The 26,904-nt window shown below is 40.6% G+C and overlaps 1 protein-coding gene across 5 annotated transcripts in view; it reads right to left on the reverse strand.

The window, feature by feature from the left end:
• LOC126260800 (ATP-dependent DNA helicase DDX11) overlaps positions 1-26,904 on the reverse strand; it is a 302,773-nt gene that overhangs the window by 23,352 nt on the left and 252,517 nt on the right. For all 5 annotated transcript variants that reach the window (XM_049958156.1, XM_049958158.1, XM_049958159.1 and 2 more), the window contains one exon: positions 17,169-17,376. In XM_049958156.1, coding sequence (XP_049814113.1) covers positions 17,169-17,376 — 208 coding nt within the window. The remainder of the gene's footprint in view (positions 1-17,168; positions 17,377-26,904) is intronic.

A 26,904-nucleotide genomic window follows, 5' to 3' on the forward strand; every position in this document is an offset into this window, starting at 1 on the left:
CTTTCTTATTGGAACGCAAGGTACCAACCAGCATCGTGTTTCGTTTTCGTAGTTCAGCAGCCAATGGAAAACTGGTAAAAAAATTATCAGTTGTTACACCCTGACCATTATTCAGAAATGGTTCCATCAGATCCAAAACAACTCTCTGTCCTTGATTCACTTCCCGAGTATTGTCCACCATTGCTGTGTAAATTTGGATCCGTAATAAGTAAGATGTCTTCACATCAGCACAAACCTACATTTTAATGCCATACTTGCCAGGCTTGCTCTTCATATAAACCCTAAAAGGGCATTTTCCTCGGTACGTTGCTAATCGTTCATCAATGGTCACGTATTCATAAGGATAGAAGTTCTTGCACAAGTTAGATTGAAATGTGTCAAACACTACCCTGATGGCTTGTAGCTTGTCCTTGGTTTCTTCAATTCTCTGTGCTCTTGTGTCTCTATTGTCAAATCGCAAGAATTTCAGTATAGATAAAAATCGGTTTCTTGACATGGCAGCAGAAAAGAATGATTGCCGAAAGGCAACATTAACTTCCCACAGATCGGAAGCACTTGTGTAATGTCCATAAGTTCGACCAGCTCCTATTAGAATTGCTAATACAGCGTACACTTCAGTTGCATTTATATCTCTCCATGTCGTTTTGTTCGAAGAATGAGCTGCATTCCACAAAGAAATTACTCGTTTGGCTTCCCTGTTCGTTTCTTCTACAATGATGCTCATGATTTCCGATGAGATAAATAATAATGACTCTGTTATTGTTTTGTTTGTTTTTCCATCATTCACTGGGCCAGGTGTTAAGTTCAAAATGTTGCGACGTTGACGTCGCCCACCTTTTGGTGGTCCACTAGAAAATTGTAGTCCACTTCTAGAAACAAACAAATCTCCAGTGTATTCTTCTTCTTCTTCTTCTTCTTCTTCTTCTACTTGTTCACGTGAATGTGTAGTGTCTTCTGATATTTCATCATCAGCTTCATCTGATGCTATGATATGGTCTTTGTCCAGAGGTTCCATATATTCATTCAGTTCATTATCAATGTCCCATTCATTTTCATCGTCACTGACATCAGAATTGTATAGCATTTCCATGATCTTTTTGTTAGAAAGTCCTTTGGACATCCTTACTTGCAGATGACATACTGACTCGTGTAATGTCAGCTCAATAGTGAACATCAAATTCAACTCAACAATAGTAACCAGAAACAATACCAAACATTGGATCTATGGCAAAACTCAACAAAGATGATGAATGACAGATATATTTCCCAAAATCTTCTTTTTCTACATATAAGAAAATAAGACGTTTCATACTGAGCGGGGTAGTCTCACAACCCCACCAATAAATGACTTGAATAACAATGATAAAGCAAAAAAAAAAAAAAAAAAAATTAGACAGTTGTGAGTGTGAATTCAACGTCAATCATTTTAGTACAAAGTTATGAAACCACAGGCAAGTGACCCTTCAGATAACAGTATTATAGGGAAAAAATCAACCTGGGGTAGTCAGAATACCCCACTTGATAATATGAGGGTTAAACAATGTGTAGCTAAGCTGAGCAGAGCAGAAAGTGTTGATGTGTAGAGCAATGGGTCTGAGGAAGGAAAGCTAAAGACACAACTTGGACATCCAATTAAAGCTGTAGTCTTGACTAATAATGTTGATTCAACTGAACTGGAAACAGAACTAGGATGTGACAACTTTAGAGCAACTCTCAGTGATGTAAAAACTGAAAAATTCATTCATAAATAATTTGTTTGACATTACACAAGATAAAAAGAGTTGAAAAACGATGACCTTTTAGCTGTTAGTTACGCAGAGTAAAGACCGCAAGGATTTTTCAAAAACTTCATGCTGATGACAAGAAAGAACCTATGTGTTAGCTGTATGGGAACAACTGGAAATGACTTGCCACAGAAGATTCTTTAGAATGCACAGGGGATGATACAGTCCTATACTGCTGGGTAAAAGAGGATTCTACAGCAAACTAAAATTAAATTCTTTTCTTTAAGTCTGATGTTAATGGCTGCCTGAGATAAATTATTTTGATCTTTGTAGTAATTGTTAAATTTTTAATGAACTATATTTATTATTAATTTGGAAAAGTGTGACTGTTTTCCTCTCAAAATTTAAGTTTTGTTATTCTTTGCTTTTGATTTTTGTGATTTATCCAATAAAACACACTTTTTGGGCTACTTTTACATAATATTTGCTTTTAAAATGCATCTATCCATATCTTGAGCTATCCCAGAAACAAAGTTACCTTTTAACAAACTTGCCATATATCTGGATGAAATTGTTCCGCAAATACCAGGCCCTGAATTTCAAAATACAAAATGAGGATCTGATCAATAAATAAATGTTTATTTAGTATTTTACATAGATTTGTTATATATGATACTAGTGAACCAGGCCATGTTTCGCAGATGCTAACTACTTACGGGAATTAGATAAACGTCCTAATCTGGGGCATCCCTTGGAATTGTGTTAGGATGCAAAATTCGGCTCCTCGTTTAACCTTCTTTCACAATGAGGATGCTAAACTTAAAAATATAATAAATCATATAGATTATGAATAAAAAAGACTCTCTTGTTTTTGTTTTTTATTGTTTTTAAGGGCTAAGTCCGTAAGTATAGCAACTTCAATGACATTATTTCGTGGTTGATTCTCCAGCTACTCTTGCCAGATACATCCCTTCCCACATTGCTTTGTTTTGGCTTGCCTGCTTGAGAGGCAAGACAATGAGCAGCACAAGTCTCCGTAGCTGTTCAGCGATCATCTTCGGCAAAGGAACTGCTTTGCCACACCTCCTGCAGACACCAATCAGGGACAACAATGACATCATCCAGCTAGTAGAGCCAACAGGCTATGAATTCTTCATCTCTGGCAGTGACAGCCAATCATGCGGATAGCCATCTGCACAGTGTTATAACCTGTAATCCAAAGGCTGCAGACACAATTGCATTTCAAGAGTCACATTCTGCAGTCAACAGTCATTTCTACAGCCTACCATCGCAATTAAGTAACTAGCAAATGGACTATAGAGAGAGACCATGCTGGAATATGTACCACATTTATCCGAGTATAAGATGACCCACCCCCCTATTTTTTTTTTCTTCAAGAGACTTCTTGAGAAAAAATTATTTTTAACGTATTTTTACTAATCAAAGTTACAAATTGTTTTACTGACCAAGTATCTGATTAAAATGTTAACATTATATCTGCCGTAAATTTATGCCATTTATTGTTTGTCTACATTTTGATAAAATACGGAGAAATAAAATGAACAAAAAGAAATGGTTTACATTAACTTGTGAAGTGCTTTCTTTCCTCCTTTTTTCACTTACTAACTCTACCATTGTGATACCACTATTTTCAATCATCATCCTAGTAGCACAACTGTGAAATTTATATCTTTATTGTCACAAAGATTTGGCTGATTCTTCTGAATATGTTGCGATTTCTGAGGTTGTGGTGGGACCTGAGAACACAACTGTTTTTATCCGAATACATATTGGATTTCACTTCTATACTGATGTGAGAATGTTATAATGTCACTTGCTTCCAAAGACACACCCTCTTGTTCCCATCATACATCATCATAGTTAACATTGACAGCATTTTAGAACAAAACACATAGGTATGCCACTGGACCCTATTTAAGAGTTTTACCATCTCCTGCAGAAATTAATACTATTGTTGAGTACTTGTTCAATTTTACAGTCAGTTCAATCTTGACTACAACTGGATTCAGGCAAACTGCCGTTTAAACATGGTAGATGTTCTAAAAAAACTGAAATATACATTCTCGTAGCTGGTAACGCGATGTAATGTTCTGCCTGCTCACTCATCTAATTCTCAACCTAGGTGGTGTCCTTGTTCCCCATCCAACCCTTCCGCAGTGCTGTGCTTAAGCAACTGTGAAACATGAACTGCAATATCTCCTAGGATGCAAGTCATACATAAGAACAGCAACTAATACATAAATAAAATATAGCAATCACGATTCAGTCTGATTCTCGAACTTTTGCTCGGCCCGTGATCTACTGATGTCTGTTGGTACTATCTCCACAACACATTTTGCCACTGTAATTTATTTTCTTAACAATTACAGTCAGTTTAATAGTAATGATTTCTTCTGTTGGAGATTTCATTCTAGATTCATTTTCCTCCTTGTTTCATGTGAATGTCACCATCATGCCCTAAAGCTGAATAAAATCTGATAACATTTTTACCTGGTATTCTAATACGTGAACAACAACCGAATTTCTCATATGCAACCCATTTAGTAAATCATTATAATCTCCACATAATCAAATAAAATATTGATCTGGGTTCAAAATGATGTAGTGCTTTTTGAAGGACAATATTTCCATTTCTGAATGCTACCTTCCCTTAAAAAGCAGCATTAATGTTTCTATATGGTATCCACAAATGTATGAGAACTTTTACTGCAAACTTGTTCAAATATTACAACAGTTTCTAAGATGATGGAATTTAGTGTTTCACAAAACTGTCAAATTTTAAGAGGAGCTACAGATTGTTGTAGAGACTAGTTCATAGTTTCCCATATATCCCTTGCACTAGCACTGCAAGAGTCACATGTCATGCGGTTGTTTGAACAATCTCAATACTGTATCGAGAGCTTCGGCGCATTGGGAAAACTTGTACCTATTTGAACGTATCATTTGCCCAGCCCTGCCCTTCCGATTTCTTCAAAATAAATCTGCATGTAACTTTAATATCCAAAGCTTCATATATAAATGAAAGAAGACCCCTATATGCTCTATTAAACAACGTAAAATTGTTAACCTCAGCAGCAATAGTTTAATCTGCAAATATAAGACAACCTTGCATTTTTCGAATGATAAATTTGGGAAATAACCTCATCTTATAATCAGGTAAATACGATACTTAGAGTTCCAGCCTCCTAGCAGAGCGTTGAGCAGAAGCAGCAGCTTATCGGTCGTACACGGTTTGTATACATCACATAGGTTAGTGGTACTCTAACTTACTTCTTCACAGAATAGTGTTTACTAACTTTAATTTGTTGCAGACCCCTTGAATATATTCTCAGTACAAATACAGTAAATTTTCTTGAGAGCAAGAAGCTTATATCCACGAATCAGCATGGTTTCCAAAAGCACTGTTCGTATGAAACTCAGCTTGCCCCTCTCTCAGACGATATACCACAAACTATGGATGAAGGCCAATAGGAAGATCCCATATTTCTAGATTTCCAGAAAGTGTTTGACATGCTGCCCCATCGCAGGCTGTTAAAGCCAATACAAGAGTATGGAATAGGTCCACAAATATGTGAATGGCTTGAAGATTTCTTAAGTAATAGAACCCAGTATGTCTTCCTCGTCGGCAAGTGTTCATCAGAGATGAGGGTATCGACAGCAGTGCCCCAGGGAAGTGTCATAGGACCGATGTTATTCTCTATATACGTAAATAATTTGGCAAACAGGGTGGGGAGCAGTCTATGGTTGTTTGCCGACGGTGTCATCACTGAATGTCGTAGACAAAATTTCTAGTTGGTGTGATGACTACAGCTAGCTCTAAATGTAGAAAAATGTAAGTTGATACAGATGAGTAGGAAAAACAAACCTGTAATTTTTAGATACAGTATTAGTAGTGTCCTGCTTGAAAAAAGACACTTCGTTTAAATATCTGGGCATAACGTTGCAAAGTGATACGAAATGGAACGAGCATGTGAGGCTTGTAGTAGGAAAGGCAAATGATCGACTCTGGTTTATTGGGACAAATCTACGGAAGTACGGTTCATCTGTAAAGGAGAGCACATGTAGGACGCTAGTTTGACTTGTTCTTGAGTAATGCTCAAGTGTTTGGGATCCATACCAGGTCAGGTTAAAGGAAGACATTGAAACAATTCAGAGGTGGGGTCCTAGATTTGTCAATGGTAGGTTAAAACAAGACGTAAGTGTTGCTTCAGGAACTGAAATGGGAATCTCCTGAGGGAAAGGGACTTTTCATGGAACACTATTTGGAGGAAAGGCACTTGAAGCTGATAGCAGAATGTTTCTTTTGCCTCCGACATACACTGTGCACAAGGACCAAAACTATAAGATATGATAAATTAGGGCTCATTCGGAGCAATATAGAAAGTCGCTTTTCCCTCATTTTATCTGTAAGTGGAACAGGAGAAGAAGTGACTTGTGGTATGGGGTACCCTCTGCCACATGCCATAAGGTGGACTGCAAAGTATTGATGTAGATGTAGATGTAGATTTAGGTGTAGAACTTACTCTACAATTTTGGGATAAATTTTAGGCATATCTTTGTGCAAGGCAACTTTGTAGGATAGCTTCCTATGAACAGAAGCATGTTACATCACTCCACTGAAATCTCATGTTAGTACATAGCGTGTAGTTTAGATCAATACTTCAGAGCTTGCCTATTATTTTGTGCAGTAGCTTCTACTGAAAGCGACTGTTGACACTTACATTTTCCATAGAGAAATTTATTCTGTTCTAAGACATTTTGGATCTTCCGTTTTTAAGATATAGTGAGAAACCTGCAGAGCAGACTTTAGTGTTTGTTGATTGCCCTTGTTCATATTTTGCGCATATTCCAACCTCAGTAGTGTCACACAGTTGTAGTAATTTTCTCTTTTGGGAGGCCTGTTTGTACTTTCTCAGTTACTCCTGACTGCTTTGTTTGTGTTTTTTGATACCTTATCTTTACACAGTACAATAAGGACAGGGGCTGTGCTTCTTGTGAGAAGAAACAAGGAAAAACTGAGTGCTGTCCGCAAATGGTTGGAAGCTGCATTGGCCACAGTCGCCAGGCTTCTTGCTACTACTCAAGGCTGCAGCAGCATCTGGGCGCCGGTACCAAGCTCTGCGAAACAATCAGTGGCATTGGAATCTCCCAGTGACCTCGTTGTTGCCGCATCTTCAGTTAAGTCATTGGTCTGTCTTCAGTCTAGAGTGAGTGGCAGACAACTGTGGCTTCGTGTGTCACTGGATGGAAGGCAAAAGGGGGAATACACTGCACAGCTGGCTTCTTATGCCATACCAACATGTACAAGATGCTACCTAGTGTTGCTAATGCTTCTGAGTCAGCACAAGGCACCTCTCCTCTTGGCCCAGTCTCCAGTTTTCCTGTCCAGACCAGACAAGTGCAGAGTATGGGTGTGATAGTCATTAGGTGCTCCAATACTACATGGGTAATGGAGCCCCTCAGGGAAACAACAGGCGGGGTGGGAAAGAATGCCAGTGTGCACTTGTTATGTTTGCCAGAGGGCATTGTCCGGAACGTGGAGGAGTCCCTGCTGGCAGCTATTAAGTGCACTTGGTGCAACTGGCACATGTCAGCACAAATGACACCTGCAGCTTGGGTTCTGAGGCCATCCTTAGTTCCTTTCGGCATATGATTGATTTGGTGAAGGCAACTAGCACTGCAGACTGGACGGAGGCTAAACTCATTATTTGTAGCATCATACCTAGAGTCGATCACAGTACCCAAGTCTGGAGCAAGGTGGGAGGTCTAAACCAGGGGCACAGACTATTCTGCAACAATACTGGATGGAGAATTGTAGGTTTTCCCTTAATAGGTCCTGTGTGCACTATATACAGGAAGCAGCCACTAGGGTAGTGTAAGAATATGTGTGGCATGCGCATGGGTTTTTTTAGGCCAGAGGAACCCCCCCCCCCTCCCCCACTTGTGACCAGAGACGAACTGCTGCCAAAATTGAAAATACGAGGTGTGGCTAGAAAAAAACCGGACTAGTACTGGTGAAACAATAAAACGAATGCAATAAGGCTGAAAGTCGCGTGGCCTGTCATGTGACTCTCGCTCCGCCTACTGCTCGAGTTTCATCTGCCTCCTGCACTCAGTCTGCCCGTGGCGTCTGTTTTAAGTAGTTGACGTTTTGTCTGTGCGTCGGAAAATGTTGAGTGTACAGAAAGAACAGCGTGTTAACATCAAATTTTGTTTCAAACTAGGAAAATCTGCAAGTGAAACGTTTGTATTGTTACAACAAGTGTACGGCGATGATTGTTTATCGCAAACACAAGTGTTTGAGTGGTTTAAACGATTTAAAGATGGCCGCGAAGACACCAGTGATGACACTCGCACTGGCAGACCATTGTCAGCAAAAACTGATGCAAACATTGAAAAAATCGGTAAACTTGTTCGACAAGATCGCCGTTTAACAATCAGAGCAGTGTCTGAGTTAACAGGAGTTGACAAGGAAAGTGTCGAACAAGTTTACCGATTTTTTCAATGTTTGCATCAGTTTTTGCTGACAATGGTCTGCCAGTGCGAGTGTCATCACTGGTGTCTTCGCGGCCATCTTTAAATCGTTTAAACCACTCAAACACCTGTGTTCGCGATAAACAATCATCGCCGTACACTTGTTGTAACATTACAAACGTTTCACTTGCAGATTTTCCTAGTTTGAAACAAAATTTGATGTTAACACGCTGTTCTTTCTGTACACTCAACATTTTCCGACGCACAGACAAAACGTCAACTACTTAAAACAGACGCCACGGGCAGACTGAGTGCAGGAGGCAGATGAAACTCTAGCAGTAGGCGGAGCGAGAGTCACGTGACAGGCCACGCGACTTTCAGCCTTATTGCATTCGTTTTATTGTTTCACCAGTACTAGTCCGGTTTTTTTCTAGCCACACCTCGTATGTCAATCACATATTCTCAGACAATGCTCACCTTCGCAGATCAGTTATAGAACAGATTAATATGATATTAGTAAACTCAGGGGCATCTAAGGAAAGGTCCCAGAATTAGTATCATTTATTGAAGGTTATAATGCCCAAGTAGCATCAGTAACTAAAAGTTGGTTGAATCTGCACGTGAATGGCAACAAAATCTTCGATAAGATTGGAATATTTATCTTAGTGATGTGTTAGTCACCAATGGTGGCAGTACATTTATTCCACTAACGAATTCCACAATAACTTCTGACGTTATCATGGATTCTGAATGTGAGTTAACCTGGTTGAAGTTAAGCATCAAAGGTCAGTCAGAAATGGTAATCAGATGCTTTTATAGACTGCCTGGGTCAGAAGCTGTAGTGGTAGAGCACTTCAGAGACAATTTGCAGAATATCATTAATAACTTTCTCTATCATGCTGTTGTAACAGGGGGCATCTGTAACTCCCAGGCAACGACTGGGAGAGTCACGCTATCAAAACCAGTGCCAAAGACAGGGATTTGTGTGAAATTGTTCTGAATGTCTTGTCCAAAAATTACTTCGGACAGATAGTAAGAGAACCAACTCAAAAAGGTAAGTTCCTAGACCACCTACAGCTGCATGCAGCTAAGACTGCGGGTGGTTGGGTGATGTGCAGTAGCAAGGGACAGTGTTCCACGTGACACTCCAGCAAAGAGCATCATTTCGCTGCTTCAGTCTGTCTCACAAGTTGCTGTAAGTGCTTTGAACATGTAGTGCAGACAATTAAATTGTTTGCAAAGTGTTCATTGAGGCTGACAGATCATACAAGCACCAAATGCTACACAAGCAACCAAGAGATATAGCATTCCAAGGTGTACCACTTCTTCAAAAGAGGAGCCGAAGCAGATGACTTGCCCCCACATGGTGCTCACCCTAATGTTGTTAACAGCCAGGTGAAAACAGCTGAGGCATGCAGTGTGGGACTGTGAACTGTGCAGCATGTCTCCACTGAAGCAAACGTGTGTATTAAATCCAGTCGATCAGCATCTTTTAAATCATCAGGGAAGCGATGCAATCGTAAGAAGGAAGTAAGCGATCTGGACAATTTCTCTAAGAATGTTTTATGTCTGACAATATTTGATATGTATTAGATAGGCGAATATCCGACTGCAGACAAATTAGTTTCACAAAGGATAGAGAATCTGGATTTTAACGGCAGTCGACAGACAATGTCGTGAATATTAAAGGACATGGGGTTTCATTGTCTTAAGATAAATGATGGGAGAAAATTTCTTATGGAGAGAAGTGATATTGTAGCTGCAGGACTGTAGTTTTAGTAGGATTGCAGGAGTATCAAGACAGTGGAACATCTTCCATTTATTATATCGATGAAACATATGTGAAGAAAAAAACACATAAGGTCATTGTGCTGGAAAATGAGCAATGGGTTTGGTGATCTTGAAGTTCCAGTAGGTAAATATAGTCGACTTATTGTACATGCAGGATCAGCAGACAAATGGTTCATTCCTGAGAGTAAACTAATATGTAAGGCTTCAAGGTCAAAGAGCTCTGAGGATTACCATAATGAGATGACATACAGAGTATTTAAATAATGGTTTACAAAACAATGATTGCCATACCTCTGCCCAAATTCAGTTATTGTGATGGAGAATGCAGTATCCATTCAGTGCGACTCAACAAGGTTCCTTAAACCCACACCAGGAAGTCAGATATTATTAACTGGTTATCATCATGAACCAGAGCAGAACTGTTGCTGTTTGTCAATGCAAATAAGCTAGCTATGAGACAGATGAGATCGCTAAACAAGATGGGCACCAAGACATTACCACTGTATCACTGCCATTACAATCCTGTCAAGATTCATTGCAGTCCGACAGTGAAGAAGATGTCAATTTATTGGCTTGAAGTTGGTGAGTACTAAATTCATCATCACATTCTATGTGTGGCAGTTGAATCTGTGGTTGCATTACAGGTTATTAATAGTTATGAATCCATCTTTGAAATAACAATTATGCAGTTTTATAATTTATTTGTGTAGAGGCAAGCAGTGATTGCTAGTAGCTCTCGTAAGGGTACATAGAAATAATTTCTCATATTTCACAAAATCAGTCATTTCTCATCTTGTTATGATTTGACGAACTCGGCAAGTACAAGATTAGCTACACGAGTGGTTCATAGGGTTGACCTTCAAGTTCATGATCAACAGTTAGCATTATTTCAACATATGTTACATTAATGTCACTGTTGAGTAATACTTTGTAGTAGTACTTTGTTTATATTTTCGCTCATACATACTTCATTGTTATTACATACTGATCAATAGGGCTTTTCTTTTTTTACACAATTGCCTATCTTGGCTGCTCCAGGTATACTTTACTAAAATGTGTCATTTGTAATTTTTGTAAAGTCAAGTTACTATAAAATTTCATTCTCATTGATGTCATGTTTGCTTTAGCATATTTACCCTGCCACGATTAAAATCATTTCAATGCCTGTCTGTGTTGTTGCTGTCTCTGGTTGTTCAAAAACAGTAGCAGACAACTGCATTGTCTACAAAATCCACTGTCCAAAATCTACTGCTCCATCTCTGCAGGCTGTTACAGCAACCAGTTTAAAAGTGTTTCAGAACAAAAACAGTCTCCGTTGCGAAATTATTTAAAGTCAATGGTGCGTTTCACCATTTTGTTCATTCTTGTTTTCAAGAACGGTTGTAGGACAGATGCGCGTAATCATCGGCCTATTTTGTTGTTGTCAATCTGTTGCAGAACTGAGGACCATGTTTTAGAACTGAAGTCTTTCAGAACTCAGCTTGCTCTATTCCTCTATCAGATCCATAGCGCTGTTGACAACGGGCTCAGGTTGATACAGAGTTCCTTGACTTCAGGAAGGCATTTGACAATGTCCCGCACCGCTGTTTAGTGAAAAAAATAAAAGCTTACTGAGTATCGGACCAGACTTGTGACTGGATTCAATACCTCCTTTGAGACAGAACTCAACATGTCGGTCTTAACGGAACAAAACTGACAGATGTAAAGGTAAATGCTATAGGACCATTATTCCAGAATGAGATTTTTCACTCTGCAGTGGAGTGCACGCTGATATGAAACTTCCTGGCAGATTAAAACTGTGTGCCGGGCTGAGACTTGAACTCAGGACCTTTGCCTTTCGAGAGTAAGTGCTCTACCATTATTGTTTACAATCTACATCTACATGGATACTCTGCAAATCACATTTAAGTGCCTGGCAGAGGGTTCATCGAACCACCTTCACAATTCTCTATTATTCCAATCTTGTATAGAGCACGGAAAGAATAAACACCTATATCTTTCCGTACGAGCTCTGATTTACCTTATTTTATCTTGGTGATCGTTCATCCTATGTAAGTCGGAGTCAACAAAATATTTTCACATTCAGAGGACAAAGTTAGTGATTGGAATTTCGTGAGAAGATTCTGTCACAATGAAAAATACCTTTCTTTTAATGATTTCCAGCCCGAATCCTGTATCATTTCAGTGACACTCTCTCCCATATTTTGCGATAATACAAAACATGCTGCCTTCATTTGAACTTTTTCAATGTACTCCGTCAGTCCTATCTGGTAAGGATCCCACACTGCGCAGTAGTTGGTTGGTTGGTTGGTTGGTTGGTTGGTTGGTTTGGGGAAGGAGACCAGACAGCGTGGTCATCGGTCTCATCGGATTAGGGAAGGATGGGGAAGGAAGTCGGCCGTGCCCTTTCAGAGGAACCATCCCGGCATTTGCCTGGAGTGATTTAGGGAAATCACGGAAAACCTAAATCAGGATGGCCGGACGCGGGATTGAACCGTCGTCCTCCCGAATGCGAGTCCAGTGTCTAACCACTGCGCCACCCCGCTCGGTGCGCAGTAGTATTCTAAAAGAGGACGGACAAGCGTAGTGTAGGCAGTCTCCCTAGTAGGTCTGTTACATTTTCTAAGTGTCCTGCCAATAAAACACAGTCTTTGGTTAGCCTTCCCCACAACATTTTCTATGTGTTCCTTCCAATTTAAGTTGTTCGTAATTGTAATACCTAGGTATTTAGTTGAATTTACGGCTTTTAGATTAGACTGATTTATCGTGTAACCGAAGTTTAATGAATTCCTTTTAGCACTCATGTGGATGACCTCACACTTTTCGTTATCAACTGCCAATTTTCGCACCATTCAGATATCTTGTCTAAATCTTTTTGCAATTTGTTTTCATCTTCTGATGACTTTATTAGTCGATAAATGACAGAGTCATCTGCAAACAACCGAAGACGGCTGCTCAGATTGTCCCCAAAATCATTAATGTAGATAAGGAACAGCAAAGGGCCTATAACACTACCTTGGGGAACACCAGAAACCACTTCTGTTTTACTCGATGACTTTCTGTCAATTACAACGAACTGTGACCTCTCAGACAGGAAATCACAAATCCAGTCAGATAACTGCAACGATATTCCATAAGCACACAGTTTCACTATGAGCCGCTTGTGTGGTACAGTGTCAAAAGCATTCCGGAAATACGGAATCAATCTCAAATCCCTTGTCAGTAGCACTCAACACTTCATGTGAATAAACAGCTAGTTGTGTTTCACAGGAACGATGTTTTCTACACCCATGTTGACTGTGTGTCAATAGACCGTTTTCTTCGAGGCGATTCATAATGTTCGAACACAATTTATGTTCTAAAATCCTGCTGCATTTCGACGTTAACGATATGGGTCTGTAATTTAGTGGCTTACTCCTACTACCTTTCTTGGTGTGACCTGTGCAACTTTCCAGTCTTTGGGTATGGATCTTTCGTCGAACGAACGGATGTATATGATTGTTAAGTATGGAGCTAATGCATCAGCATACTCCAAAAGGAACATAAATGGTATACAGTCTGGACCAGAAGACTTGCTTTTATTAAGTGATTTAAGGTGCTTCACTACTCCGAGGATATTTACTTCTACATTACTCATGTTGGCAGCTGTTCTCGATTCGAATTCTGGAATATTTACTTCGTATTCTTTTGTGAAGGCATTTCGGAAGGCTGTGTTTAGTAACTCTGCCTTGGCAGCACTGCCTTCAATATTATCTCCATTGCTATCGTGCAGAGAAGGCATTAATTGTTTCTTGCCGCTACTTCACGTAAGACCAGAATCTCTTTGGATTTTCTGCCTGGTTTCGAGACAAAGTTTCATTGTGGAAACTGTTATAGGCATCTCACATTGAAGTCCGTGCTAAATTTCGAGCTTCTGTAAAAGATTGTCGATCTTGGGGATTTTGCGTCTGTTTAAATTTGGCATGCTTGTTTCGTTGTTTCTGCAACAGTGTTCTAACGAGTTTTGTGTATCAAGAAGGATCAGCTCCATCGTTTGTTAATTTATTTGGTATAAATCTCTCAATTGCTGCCAATACTATTTCTTCGAATTTATGCCACATCTGGTCTATACTTATATTATTAATTTGGAATGAGTGGAGATTGTCTCTCAGGAAAGTGTCAATTGAATTTTTATCTGCTTTTTTGAATACGTATATTTTTCACTTATTTTTCGAGGATTTGGGGATTACAGTATTCAATCTCGTTACGACAACCCTGTGTTCACTAATCCCTGAATCGGTTTTGATGCTCGTTATTAACTCAGGATTGTTTGTTGCTAAGAGGTCAAATGTGTTTTCACAACCATTTACTATTCGCATGGGCTCATGAACTAACTGCTCGAAATAATTTTCAGAGAATGCGTTTAGCACAATTTCGGATGATATTACATGTGTACCTCTAGAATTAAACATGTATTTTCGCCAACATATCAAGGGTAAATTAAAGTCGCCACCAACTATTATTGTATGAGTCGAGTACGCTTTTGAAATCAGACTGAAGTTTTCTTTGAACCTTTCAGCAACTGTATCATCTGAATTGGGAGGTCAGTGAAAGGATCCAATTATTATTTTATTCCGGTTGCCAAGAATGACCCCTACCCATACCAACTCAGAGGAAGTATCTACTTCAATTTCGCCACAAGTTAAACTACTTCTGACAGCAACAAACATGCCACCGCCATCCTTTCGGATCACCGTTAGGTTCTTCACAAAAATTTTGGCTGAACTTATATCCGGCTTTAGCCAGCTCACAGTGCCTATAACGATTTGAGCATCAGTGCTTTCTATTAGCGCTTGGAGCTCTGGTACTTTCCCAACACAGCTTCGACAATTTACAACTGTATCTACATTTTTCCTGTGTTCAGCCTGCACCCTTTGTGACTGAGGCCTTTCTTTTGTTTTCCCGAGACCCTCTAACCTAAACAACCGCCCAGTCCACGCCACACAGCCCCTGCTACCCGTGTAGCCGCCTCCTGCGTATAGTGGACACCTGACCTATTCAGCGGAACCCGAAACCCAAACACCGTTTGGCGCAAGCAGAGGAATCTGCAGCCTACACGGTCGCACAACCGACTGAGCCTCTGATTCAGACCCTCCACTCGGCTCTGTACCAGAGGTCCGCAATCGGTTCTGTCAACTATGCTGAAAATGGTCAGCTCTGTTTTCATCTTGCAAGCAAGATTGGCAGCCTTTACCACTTCTGTTAGCTGCTCGAAACCAGAGAGAATATCTTCTGATCCAAAGTGACACACATCATTCGTACCGACATGAGCCACCACCTACACCCTATGCTCTTCATGGCATCCGGGAGGACCCTTTCCACATCTGGAAAGACTCCACCCGGTATGCACACTGAGTGCACATTGGTTTTCTTACCCTCCTTGTCGTCCAAGTCCCTAAGGGGCCCCATAACGCGCCTAACATTGGAGCTCCCAACTACCAATAATCCCACCTTTTGCGATTGCCCGGATCTTGCAGGCTGAGTGGTTTCCTCTGAAACAGGACAGGCAACAACACCTGGCTCAGTGACAGTGTCAGCCACAGACAGCACCTGGAACCTGTTTGTCAGACACATCGGGGAGGCCTTATGTGCGGCCGCCTGGGAAGTCTTTCGCCGCCTGCTTCTCCCCAGGGCGACCTCCCACTTGACCACAGGTGAGGTGTCAGCCTCAGTGCCAACAGTAACTGGGTTGGAAACTGGTGAGGACCGATTGGAGGACTCCGACATGCTGGACGTCTGTTGGATCCCCACGGCCAGCCCACAACAGTGGTGCCCATCCACTGCAGCCTCAAGCTGTGTAACCGAAGCCATCACAGCCTCAAGCTGAGAGCGAAGTGTCACCAACTCGGCTTGCATCCGCACACAACAATCGCAGTCCCTGTCCATACTAAAGGCCGTGGAAAACTAAACTATGCAGATAAACGGACTATCGGCACATACTGCGCAACTCTACAGTAGACCCTGAGGAAAACGCACGAACTGTGTCTAGTAATACGCAGAGATTCAAAAACCTATCTACCGAAGCACTCAGGTGAAACTAAATAATTTGTCCCTGATTATTTTACATAAATGATCCAGTAGAAAGAATCAGAAGCTGTTCACAGATGATGCAGTTGTCTGTAAGAAAGTAGTAATGCCAGAAGACAAAATCAAGTTGCAGAATGACCTACAGAGGATTCATGAATGGTGCGGGCTCTGGCAGCTGGTCTTGCATGTAAATAAAGTTAACAGATTGTGCATACATAGAAAAATGAATCTGCTACTGTGAAATACACTATTGATGACAAATTCCTGAAAATAGTATCTACTGTAAAATACCTAGGAGCAGCTATCCGTGGCGACCTTGAGTGGAAGGACCACATGAAAAAACAAAAGAAAGAGAGGATGCCAGACCGAGATCCACTGGAAGAATCTGAAGAAAATGTGACACATTCACAAGAGAAGTGGCTTACAAGGCATTTGTTTGAATGATTCTTAAATATTGTTCATCAATCGGAGTTCCTTACCAAGTAGGACTGATCGAAGAGATAGAGAAGATCCAACAAAGAGCAGCGCATTTCATCACGGGATCGTTTAGTCAGTGTGGGAACATTACCGGGTGCTCAACAAACTCCAGTGGCAGAAAGGGCCCACTGGTGGTAGGATGTCTTTTGCCTTCTCTTGAGTTTTGAATGGGCAGGCAGCTAATTATAAAAGGACCTACAGTTAAAAATTAGAACTCCATACCATAATATTTTTCACATTAACAAACACTGCCAGAGGGTAAAAGTAGACATAAGCAACAGAAAAAAAATCCTTGGATCAATTGGAAATTGAAACCTGGGCCTTTGGTTTATAGTATGACATTTACCTACTGAGCAAACAAATCACACATCTCAAAAATATATAAAGCCTATACTGCTTATCAAAATATCAGGTGTTTTTTTTTCCACTCTTCACAAAAATTAATTACTCTTTTTCAATTATATTCAAATTTAGATAACCATGATATAACTGTTTTATACAGGAAATTCAACAAAAAAATAATAAAAATACCAATCTCAGTTGAGTTCAGTTTTGAAGGTAGGTTTATATTTGGTATAATATGTGCAAAATCCACCTTGTGGCAGTGTGACAGACCTTGGCAACTTGATGATGGGCTCTATGTGTGCAGCAGGGTTGAGTAGCATGAAGCGCAGTCTGCCCTTCCCAAGCACCGTATTTATGGACACCAGCACTCGCCCATCATCACTCTTTGTTGTCAAGGCTTCAAGGAATGACACTATAGATGGTAGTGGATTCCCGAAAGAGGTTTCCTTCCTCGCAGTATTTTGCAAGGGTGTTTGCTCTGCAACACACAAAAAACATGAAAGCATTCACAATTCTGAAAATATTGCGGTGAGTGGGGAACACACAATTATACACAATGGAAAGTAAAATGATAAAGCTTTAACATTAGAATATGGTAATGCAGTAGGGAATTAAAATATTCATTCCTTTTTAACGAAATTTACATATTTCAATAGCAATTTTTAAAAATATTAACTTTAAAAAAATTAGCATAGAACAGCTATGAGGTTTTTACAACAATTTATTCTGCCACATATGTTGTCACATGTAAATTTATTTGTACACATTTCTATCCATTATATATCACAAAAAGTTATTATTATGACAATATTGTAGAAAAGCACACTTTACATTCAATGTTAGGGGAGAATAGTTTAGTTTAGTAGTGGTCAGCTGTTAAGCAAATAGTTCAGTATAGTTCTATTAAAATTATTTGACGAACAATGTAAAATCTAGGATGGAATAAAGACAATATTATGAAAAGGATAGACTGCTACTCACCATATAGAGGAGATGTTCACTGTGGCCACTGAGGCCGCACTATGAGCATCTGTGCGTGATTGGAGAAGCAATCTGGTTGGTGGGGGTAAGGATGAGGTTCGGGCAGGGAGGGGAGAAGGGATAGCACAGTTGGGACGCAGGGCAGTAAAGTGATGTTTGTGGCAGCATACAGGGATGTGGTGGTGACAAGGCAGGCAGGGTGTGTACACCCTGGTACAACATGGAAATCCGAGAAAAACACCGGAATTTTTTCATCAGGAAGAAGACCGGGAAAAACACAGAAATTTTTTTTAGAATTCTGGGAATTTTTCAGTGTTTTAGTTCTCAGTTAATTTTTTGGAATTTTGACTGCTAAGAACTGATAGTCCGACAAAGAATACTACTGTATTCCACTACTGCAGAATTATGCTGCACCACTAAAAGAAGAAAAAAAAAATTGCGTAAAACTTAAGTTGTAAAGGAAATGCGCCATTAACAACAAAACACACTGCACATGCAAGCATCTGCCAACAGCAAAATCTGTTAAAGGCATTATGACGAAAGACTATGCAATACTTCAAAACAACCACTTGCAATGAGCGCGACGTCACAACTGTTTACATTAGCTTCGTTAGAGTAGTTGCCAGAGAGCTCATGCATCTGTGCAGTTGAGTCACGTATGAACAGTACATTTTCCACTTCTGGCTACTTGAAGTAAGTCTGTTGGCTGTATCGGCTGTAGGAAGCAGCCAGATGCGAGCCAGAAAAATTTTTGTGGCACACAGTGTTTACATTTAGTGATTTTGCTGTTTCCTCTTTGTTTAGAGCTCTCAAGTCAAATGAAAGCAAAACGGATTTCTGAGGCCGGGAGCCATCAACTGAATTTGAATATATTCACATAATTATGGAAGACTACAATACATTGAGGTTTGTTTTTATTATTATTATTTTATTTCCAGGCTTTTGACAGTGAAGCATTAATTGCCTTGCAGAACGATGAATTTATTTTCGTTGGCTTGCTAAAGAAATTTGGCTGTTATTAATCTTTTGCACTGAGGCAGTCAATTTATTTGAAACAAATTATTTCATTCCAGACTATTGGTTAGTTTCAACTGTTTGCTGGATTTCAAGTGCAAGTTTTCATCTTCTGGCACATATGGCGTTATGCCATAATAAAGAACCAAACATGAGATAGTGCAGTACTGGTACTCTAATAAAATTTATATCCCGAAAACCATGTTGAAAAGCTTAACACCAGGTTGGGGCCTACTTCATTGTGAATCAGGACACACGAATGTGCACTGCAAGCAGAATTATGTATTTTATTATGGTTTACAAAATTCCGATACTCTTGGTGTATCATCTGATGCCCTGTCTCTTTTATGATGTAATGTAATATTTCTTAATGCTTTAAATGTATGAACATACAGGCTTCCTACGTCATTGTAGCTGCGCACACGCAGTAATGACTGTTTTCTGGTGGTCAATGACAATTGCTGAAATGAACCTGTTTCTAATAGCTTGCGGGAAAATATTGCAAATGGTGGTTTGAAATGCGTCACTTTCAGTGTAAATTTCCTTTTACACAAGATGAATTATGTTGCATCTGAGAATGTGCAATGAATTTCTTAAATCACATTGTGTTGACTCTCATTTAAAACTTAACCATTTGAGGACCAATTTGAGGAGCAGCCACTTAGAACAACTTCAAGCCAAGAAGACCAGACATTTATGTCATTATTTAAAAGTTTTTCTGGCATATTTGTGTGATGTATCTTAAAGTGTAAAAAAAGACCAATTTGTAAGTGAAAGTTAAGCTTTTCTGGTAGCTTATTCATCCCCAAGACCAGTATTATATGTGAAAGCGTAGCTTTTCTTGTATCCACACTTGTATATTAATTTAAACCATTAACTTTTCCTATTTGTGTGTTCATGAACAGTCCAGGCCTACCTTCGTGATGTACCTGCCATGGCCTGTTTTTCTCATAGGCCTTGTTCTATACTCTGAATATCTGCTTTCATTGGCTGGCGAGATCACGTGACATGAACTATGACTGACTGACAAAAGCGCATCGCAATCTCGATTTCAACACTTTGGAAAGTAACGTGCTGTGTTTGGTGGCATTCGAATTTATACTTTTATAATATCAAAATACACAGCATACTTGTTGCTGCACATAAAATATTTTTCTTTTTTTTTTCGCTCGCGGTTGTTTACTGATGTGCCGGAAAGTTCAAGCTGGTGCATAAAACCTAAACCCTTCAAAAGAGTAGTAAGTTTTACAATTCCGAGGGAAAATATACTGTCACTTAACACTTGAAAAGTGTATTTTCATCCAGGAGAAAGTGTATTTTAACCGGGAAATCCGGGAATTTTTTTTCCTTGTCTGCTTATACACACTGGTATGGTAGAGGGGTGCAGTTGTGAGGCTGGGTGGGGGGTCAGAAAAGGAGACAAACAGAGCAGGAGAATAAGGAGACTGTGGGTTCGGGCGAGACAGAAGGCTGTGTAGTACTGGAGTGGGAGCAGAGAAGGGTAGGGGGTGCAGGACAGGGACTAATAAAGCTTGAGGCCTCCCCCACATCCTCTCATAGCTGACAAAGCCTGCCTCACAAACCTACTATATTTACCACACCCTCAGTAACTCCCTCCCACCACAATACAGAATACAGAACTCAGGACCTAAACAGACCCCAAACACAGTCATGAAACTTTCCTCTAAAAGCCTTAGTCCCACACATCTTCTCTCTCTCTCTCTCTCTCTCTCTCTCTCTCTCTCTCTCTCTCTCTCTCTCTCTTTGGCAGAGGGCTTACCTTTTGTCCCACACCCAGATTCAGTCCTGCTGTGCTGCTTCTCTCTGTCTTCTGATCCCTAAAGTGAAAACACTTTTATGCCACCAAACCTAAAAATAAGACTCAACCCACAACCAATGGTGAACTGTGCCTGGCTCAGTTCACTCCTCCACCCAACCATGATCCATCCACTGCCTCAAAATCTCTCCCTGTTAACATCGCAGAATTTCTTAACCTCAAACCTTGCCTCAACATAATTCCTCAAATCCCTCAATATGGAAACTAGCTTTATATCTGCAGAAAGAACCACAATCCACCACCTAAAAACTGATCCTGACCTTATAATCATACTTGCATACAAAGGCTCCACCACAGTGGTCTTGAATCACAAGGATTACCTGGCAAAAGGACTCCAGTCCAACAGGATCTCCAGTCTCTCCTCAGATCCTTAGGCCCATCCCAGAACCTCTCACTTGAGTGAATCTCATTCCTTATCCCTGCCAATCCCCACACTCTGCCTTCTACATGCTTCCTTAAGTCCATAAACCCAACCACCCAGGACACCCCATTGTAGCCAGTTACTGTGATCCCAATGAGACTCACTCTGCTGCCATAGACTAACACCTTCAGCCCATTATCTGTAACCTACCCTTCTATATATAACACACCAACCATTTTCCCTTTCTCCACAGTACCCGTTTCTTTACTATACGGCGCCCTGCTCATCGCTATTGATGCCGCCTCCCTTTACACTAATATCCCTAAAGCCCAAGGTCTTGTCACTATTGAGCACTACCTTTCCCAATGCCCGACTGATTTCACACCTACAACCTTCTCCCTGGTCACCATGACCAAATATATCCTCACCCAAAATTACTTCACCTCTGAAGGCATCTCCTACAAACAAATCCATCATACAACAATGGGCATCCGCATGGCACCATCCTATGCCAACCTGTTCTTGAGCCATACAGAGGAATTATTCCCGACGACCCAGAATCTCAAACCCTCCACCTGGTTCATTTTCATTGATGATGTCTTTGTGATCTGGATCAACAGAAAGGACACCCTATCCACATTCCTCCAGAACCTCAACACATTCTCTCCCATTTGCTTCGCCTGGTCCTCCTCAACCCAACAAGCCACTTTCCCCAGTGTTGACCTCCACCTCAGAGATGGCCACATCAGTACTTCTCTGACTGTAAAAACCTACCAACCACCAGCAATACCTCCACTTCGATAGTTGCCACCCATTCCACACCAAGAAGTCCCTTCCATACAGGCTAGCCACCCATAGCTATTGCATCTGTAGTGACGAGCAATCCCTCTCCAAATATACCAAGGGCCTCACAGAGGCCTTCACAGACAGAAATAACCCTCTCAATATTGTAAGGACAGATCTCCTGGGCATTGTCTCTCCAGTAACCCACAACCTCCCAGAGTCCCACTGTCCAGCCACAAAGGAGCTTTCCACCCATGGCTCAGTACCATCCAGGACTAGAGGAACTAAATCATATTCTCCACCATTTGATTACTACTCATCATACCCCTTCCACAAAGGCATTCCGGTTCCCACTGAATTTACGCAAGATCCTCGTACATCCCTTCTTCACCTACTCCCAACCCCTTGCCTCATGGCTCATATTGCTATAATAGACCTAGATGCTAGACGCATCCCGTACATCCTACCATCACCTACTCCAGTCGGGTCACAAGCACCATCTGTTCAATCAAAGACAGGGTTACCTGTGAAAGCCATCTCATGATACACAAGCTAAGCAGCAACCATGTGCCACACACTACGTCGGCATGACAACCAACAAGCTGTCCGTCCACATGAATGGCCACTGATAAACTGGAACCAAGACACAGCTAGACCACGCAGTTGCTGAACATACTGCCCAACATTCTTCACTTCAATGACCACTTTGGAGCCTACGCCATCTGAATCCTTCCTACCAACACCAGCTTTCCTGAAATGCGCAGGTGGAATCTCTCCTTGTTATATATATGTTCCTGTAATCCCCCCCCCCCCCCGGCCACAAGCTCAGTTAGTCCTTGTCCTTCACCTTTCCCAGCCCCCTAGCCCATTAATGCATCCAATCTCCTTTTTCCCCTCCTCCACTGGCCTCTTTTTCCACACTCTCCCCCAACCCACCCTCCCCCCCATCCCCCTCTGTCTAACCTCCCAACTGCACCTAGCTATCCCACCCTTTCCCTGAATTGCTCCCACAAGCAGCACTTTACTGTCCTCCACCCCTACCCCGCTATCCAACCCTATCCCTGCCCTATGCCTCTTCTGTACCCCCACCACCCAGATTGCTTCTGTTATCATGCGCAGTTGCTCACAGTATGGCCTCACTGACCAGAGACGTGTGAGTTGTGCTTGTGTTAATGTGTGTGTGTTCTCTACTTTAGAATAAAGCCTTTGGTTGAATGCTCACATGTGTAGCAGTCTTTTTGTTGTGCCTGTCTGCGACTCAACATCTCTACTATATTACAAGTAGCAATCCATTTTTTTCATAATACTAAAATTACTTGGAAGTTGATGTGTCATTTGCCACTAAGTTGATGTGTCATTTGCCACTACAGTGTTAACACATTGGCTGCCGGCTAACACTCAACTGTAGGCAACACACAAACATCACAGGTCACAAATGCTGCTAATGTGTAATGGACAGAAATGTTGGAAGCGGCCACCGCGAGGTATGACAGAAATGTGAGATGCTCTGTTGACAGCTGATTTTAAGTGACCAATGACTGAATTGTGCAGATAACATGTTTTCCCTAAATTTAAACCTATGTCCCAACCTAATCACAACCTCATGTTGTGCAATGTATCTTTGAAAACAGCAGTAAAAAATATGCAGCAGAACCAAAATCACAATCACTTTGTTCACGGCAATTAAAGCTAAACTCTACAAGCAAATTCAAGACAGACACATTTCAGTTTCAGTGCTAAACTGTAATTTCTTGATGTCCCTGGTTACCTGAATCTATCCTCACACTGGCTACATGAGCTGCCACTTTTTCAACCGATGAGCAATTCTGGTTGGCACTTGGTTGCAGATTATAGGTGGCACAGGCAGATTCCAAATGAAAACAAAGTGATAGGAAGAAAAATAAGAGCAAATAAAAGAGGCAATAAATATGATGAAAACAATGCGGCAAAGTATTAGAAATTTAAAAAAAATACATTTATACCAATTAATTGATTAAAAATTATACAGTCCTTTGATCAGATTTAGAAATAAAAACAATTTCAGTACATTTGATGAGATTTGAATGTATGACCTTCTGCACACCAAGTTTATACACTAACCATTGCACTTTGCCACTACACTGCATAAGGTAGTTGTATTTATGACTCAAAAGATGAATTGCGAACTTCTACAATTTGGCTTCACGCAATGCTGTGCGAACCTTCCCAATATAAGACAATCTCTGTGATCATTATAACTGTTTAAGTGACACTGAATCGTGTCTGCAGAAGGATCCAGTAGTGTGTGTGTGTGTGTGTGTGTGTGTGTGTGTGTGTGTGTGTGTGGGTGTGGGTGTGAGGGGGAGGAGGTGCGGGGAGCATCATTAATGGACGGTTTCAGGTGTACATGTACATATGATCATCACACTTTATTACCAGATAACAAAGAAAAAATACTGAAGCATGAGAATATAATTATAGCCAAAATATCTTACCATGCCATTTGATTTCTTTGTTTATTTTAAATTAAATTACAGAAGCAAACAATTCTTCTTCTTATAATAATATTCCTCTAATTCACAGGCTGCTTCAAATCAGTCATAAGACTGTTGTTGTTATGGTCTTCAGTCCTGAGACTGGTTTGATGCAGCTCTCCATGCTACTCTATCCTGTGCAAGCTTCATCATCTCCCAGTACCTACTGCAACCTACATCCTTCTGAATCTGCTTAGTGTATTCATCTCTTGGTCTCCCTCTACGATTTTTACCCTCCACGCTGCCCTCGAATGCTAAATTTGTGATCCCTTGATGCCTCAGAACATGTCCTACCAACCGATCCCTTCTTCTAGTCAAGTTGTGACACAAACTTCTCTTCTCCCCAATCCTATTCAATACCTCCTCATTAGTTACGTGATCTACCCACCTTATCTTCAGCATTCTTCTGTAGCACCACATTTCGAAAGCTTCTATTCTCTTCTTGTCCAAACTGGTTATCGTCCATGTTTCACTTCCATACATGGCTACACTCCATACAAATACTTTCAGAAACGACTTCCTGACACTCAAATCTATACTCGATGTTAACAAATTTCTCTTCTTCAGAAACGGTTTCCTTGCCATTGCCAGTCTACATTTTATATCCTCTCTACTTCGACCATCATCAGTTATTTTACTCCTTAAATAGCAAAACTCCTTTACTACTTTAAGTGTCTCATTTCCTAATCTAATCCCCTCAGCATCACCCGATTTAATTTGCCTACATTCCATTATCCTCGTTTTGCTCTTGTTGATGTTCATCTTATATCCTCCTTTCAAGACACTGTCCATTCCGTTCAATTGCTCTTCCAAGTCCTTTGCTGTCTCTGACAGAATTACAATGTCATCGGCGAACCTCAAAGTTTTTACTTCTTCTCCATGGACTTCAATAACTACTCCGAATTTTTCTTTTGTTTCCTTTACTGCTTGCTCAATATACAGATTGAATAACATCGGGGAGAGGCTACAACCCTGTCTCACTCCTTTCCCAACCACTGCTTCCCTTTCATGTCCCTCGACTCTTATAACTGCCATCTGGTTTCTGTACAAATTGTAAATAGCCTTTCGCTCCCTGTATTTTACCCCTGCCACCTTCAGAATTTGAAAGAGAGTATTCCAGTTAACATTGTCAAAAGCTTTCTCTAAGTCTACAAATGCTAGAAATGTAGGTTTGCCTTTTCTTAATCTTTCTTATAAGATAAGTCGTAAGGTTAGTATTGCCTCACGTGTTCCAACATTTCTACGGAATCCAAACTGATCTTCCCCGAGGTCCGCTTCTACCAGTTTTTCCATTCGTCTGTAAAGAATTCGTTTTATTATTTTGCAGCTGTGACTTATTAAACTGATAGTTCGGTAATTTTCACATCTGTCAACACCTGCTTTCTTTGGGATTGGAATTATTATATTCTTCTTGAAGTCTGTGGGTATTTCGCCTGTCTCATACATCTTGCTCACCAGATGGTAGAGTTTTGTCATGACTGGTTCTCCCAAGGCCATCAGTAGTTCTAATGGAATGTTGTCTACTCCTGGGGCCTTGTTTCGACTCAGGTCTTTCAGTGCTCTGTCAAACTCTTCACGCAGTATCGTATCTCCCATTTCATCTTCATCTACATTCTCTTCCATTTCCATAATATTGTCCTCAAGTACATCGCCCTTGTATAAACCCTCTATATACTCCTTCCACCTTTCTGCCTTCCCTTCTTTGCTTAGAACTGGGTTGCCATCTGAGCTCTTGATATTCATACAAGTGGTTCTCTTATCTCCAAAGGTCTCTTTAATTTTCCTGTAGGCAGTATCTATCTTGCCCCTAGTGAGACAAGCCTCTACATCCTTACATTTGTCCTCTAGCCATCCCTGCTTAGCCATTTTGCACTTCCTGTCGATCTCATTTTTGAGACGTTTGTATTCCTTTTTGCCTGCTTCATTTACTGCATTTTTATATTTTCTCCTTTCATCAATTAAATTCAATATTTCTTCTGTTACCCAAGGATTTCTATTAGCCCTCGTCTTTTTACCTACTTGATCCTCTGCTGCCTTCACTACTTCATCCCTCAGAGCTACCCATTCTTCTTCTACTGTATTTCTTTCCCCCATTCCTGTCAATTGTTCCCTTATGCTCTCCCTGAAACTCTCTACAACCTCTGGTTCTTTCAGTTTATCCAGGTCCCATCTCCTTAAATTCCCACCTTTTTGCAGTTTCTTCAGTTTCAATCTGCAGTTCATAACCAATAGATTGTGGTCAGAATCCACATCTGCCCCTGGAAATGTCTTACAATTTAAAACCTGGTTCCTAAATCTCTGTCTTACCATAATATAATCTATCTGATACCTTTTAGTATCTCCAGGATTCTTCCAGGTATACAACCTTCTTTTATGATTCTTGAACCAAGTGTTAGCTATGATTAAGTTATGCTCTGTGCAAAATTCTACAAGGCGGCTTCCTCTTTCATTTCTTCCCCCCAATCCATATTCACCTACTATGTTTCCTTCTCTCCCTTTTCCTACTGACGAATTCCA

This window comes from Schistocerca nitens, chromosome 5, assembly GCF_023898315.1.
Source record: "Schistocerca nitens isolate TAMUIC-IGC-003100 chromosome 5, iqSchNite1.1, whole genome shotgun sequence".
Taxonomy (NCBI): Eukaryota; Metazoa; Arthropoda; class Insecta; order Orthoptera; family Acrididae; genus Schistocerca; species Schistocerca nitens.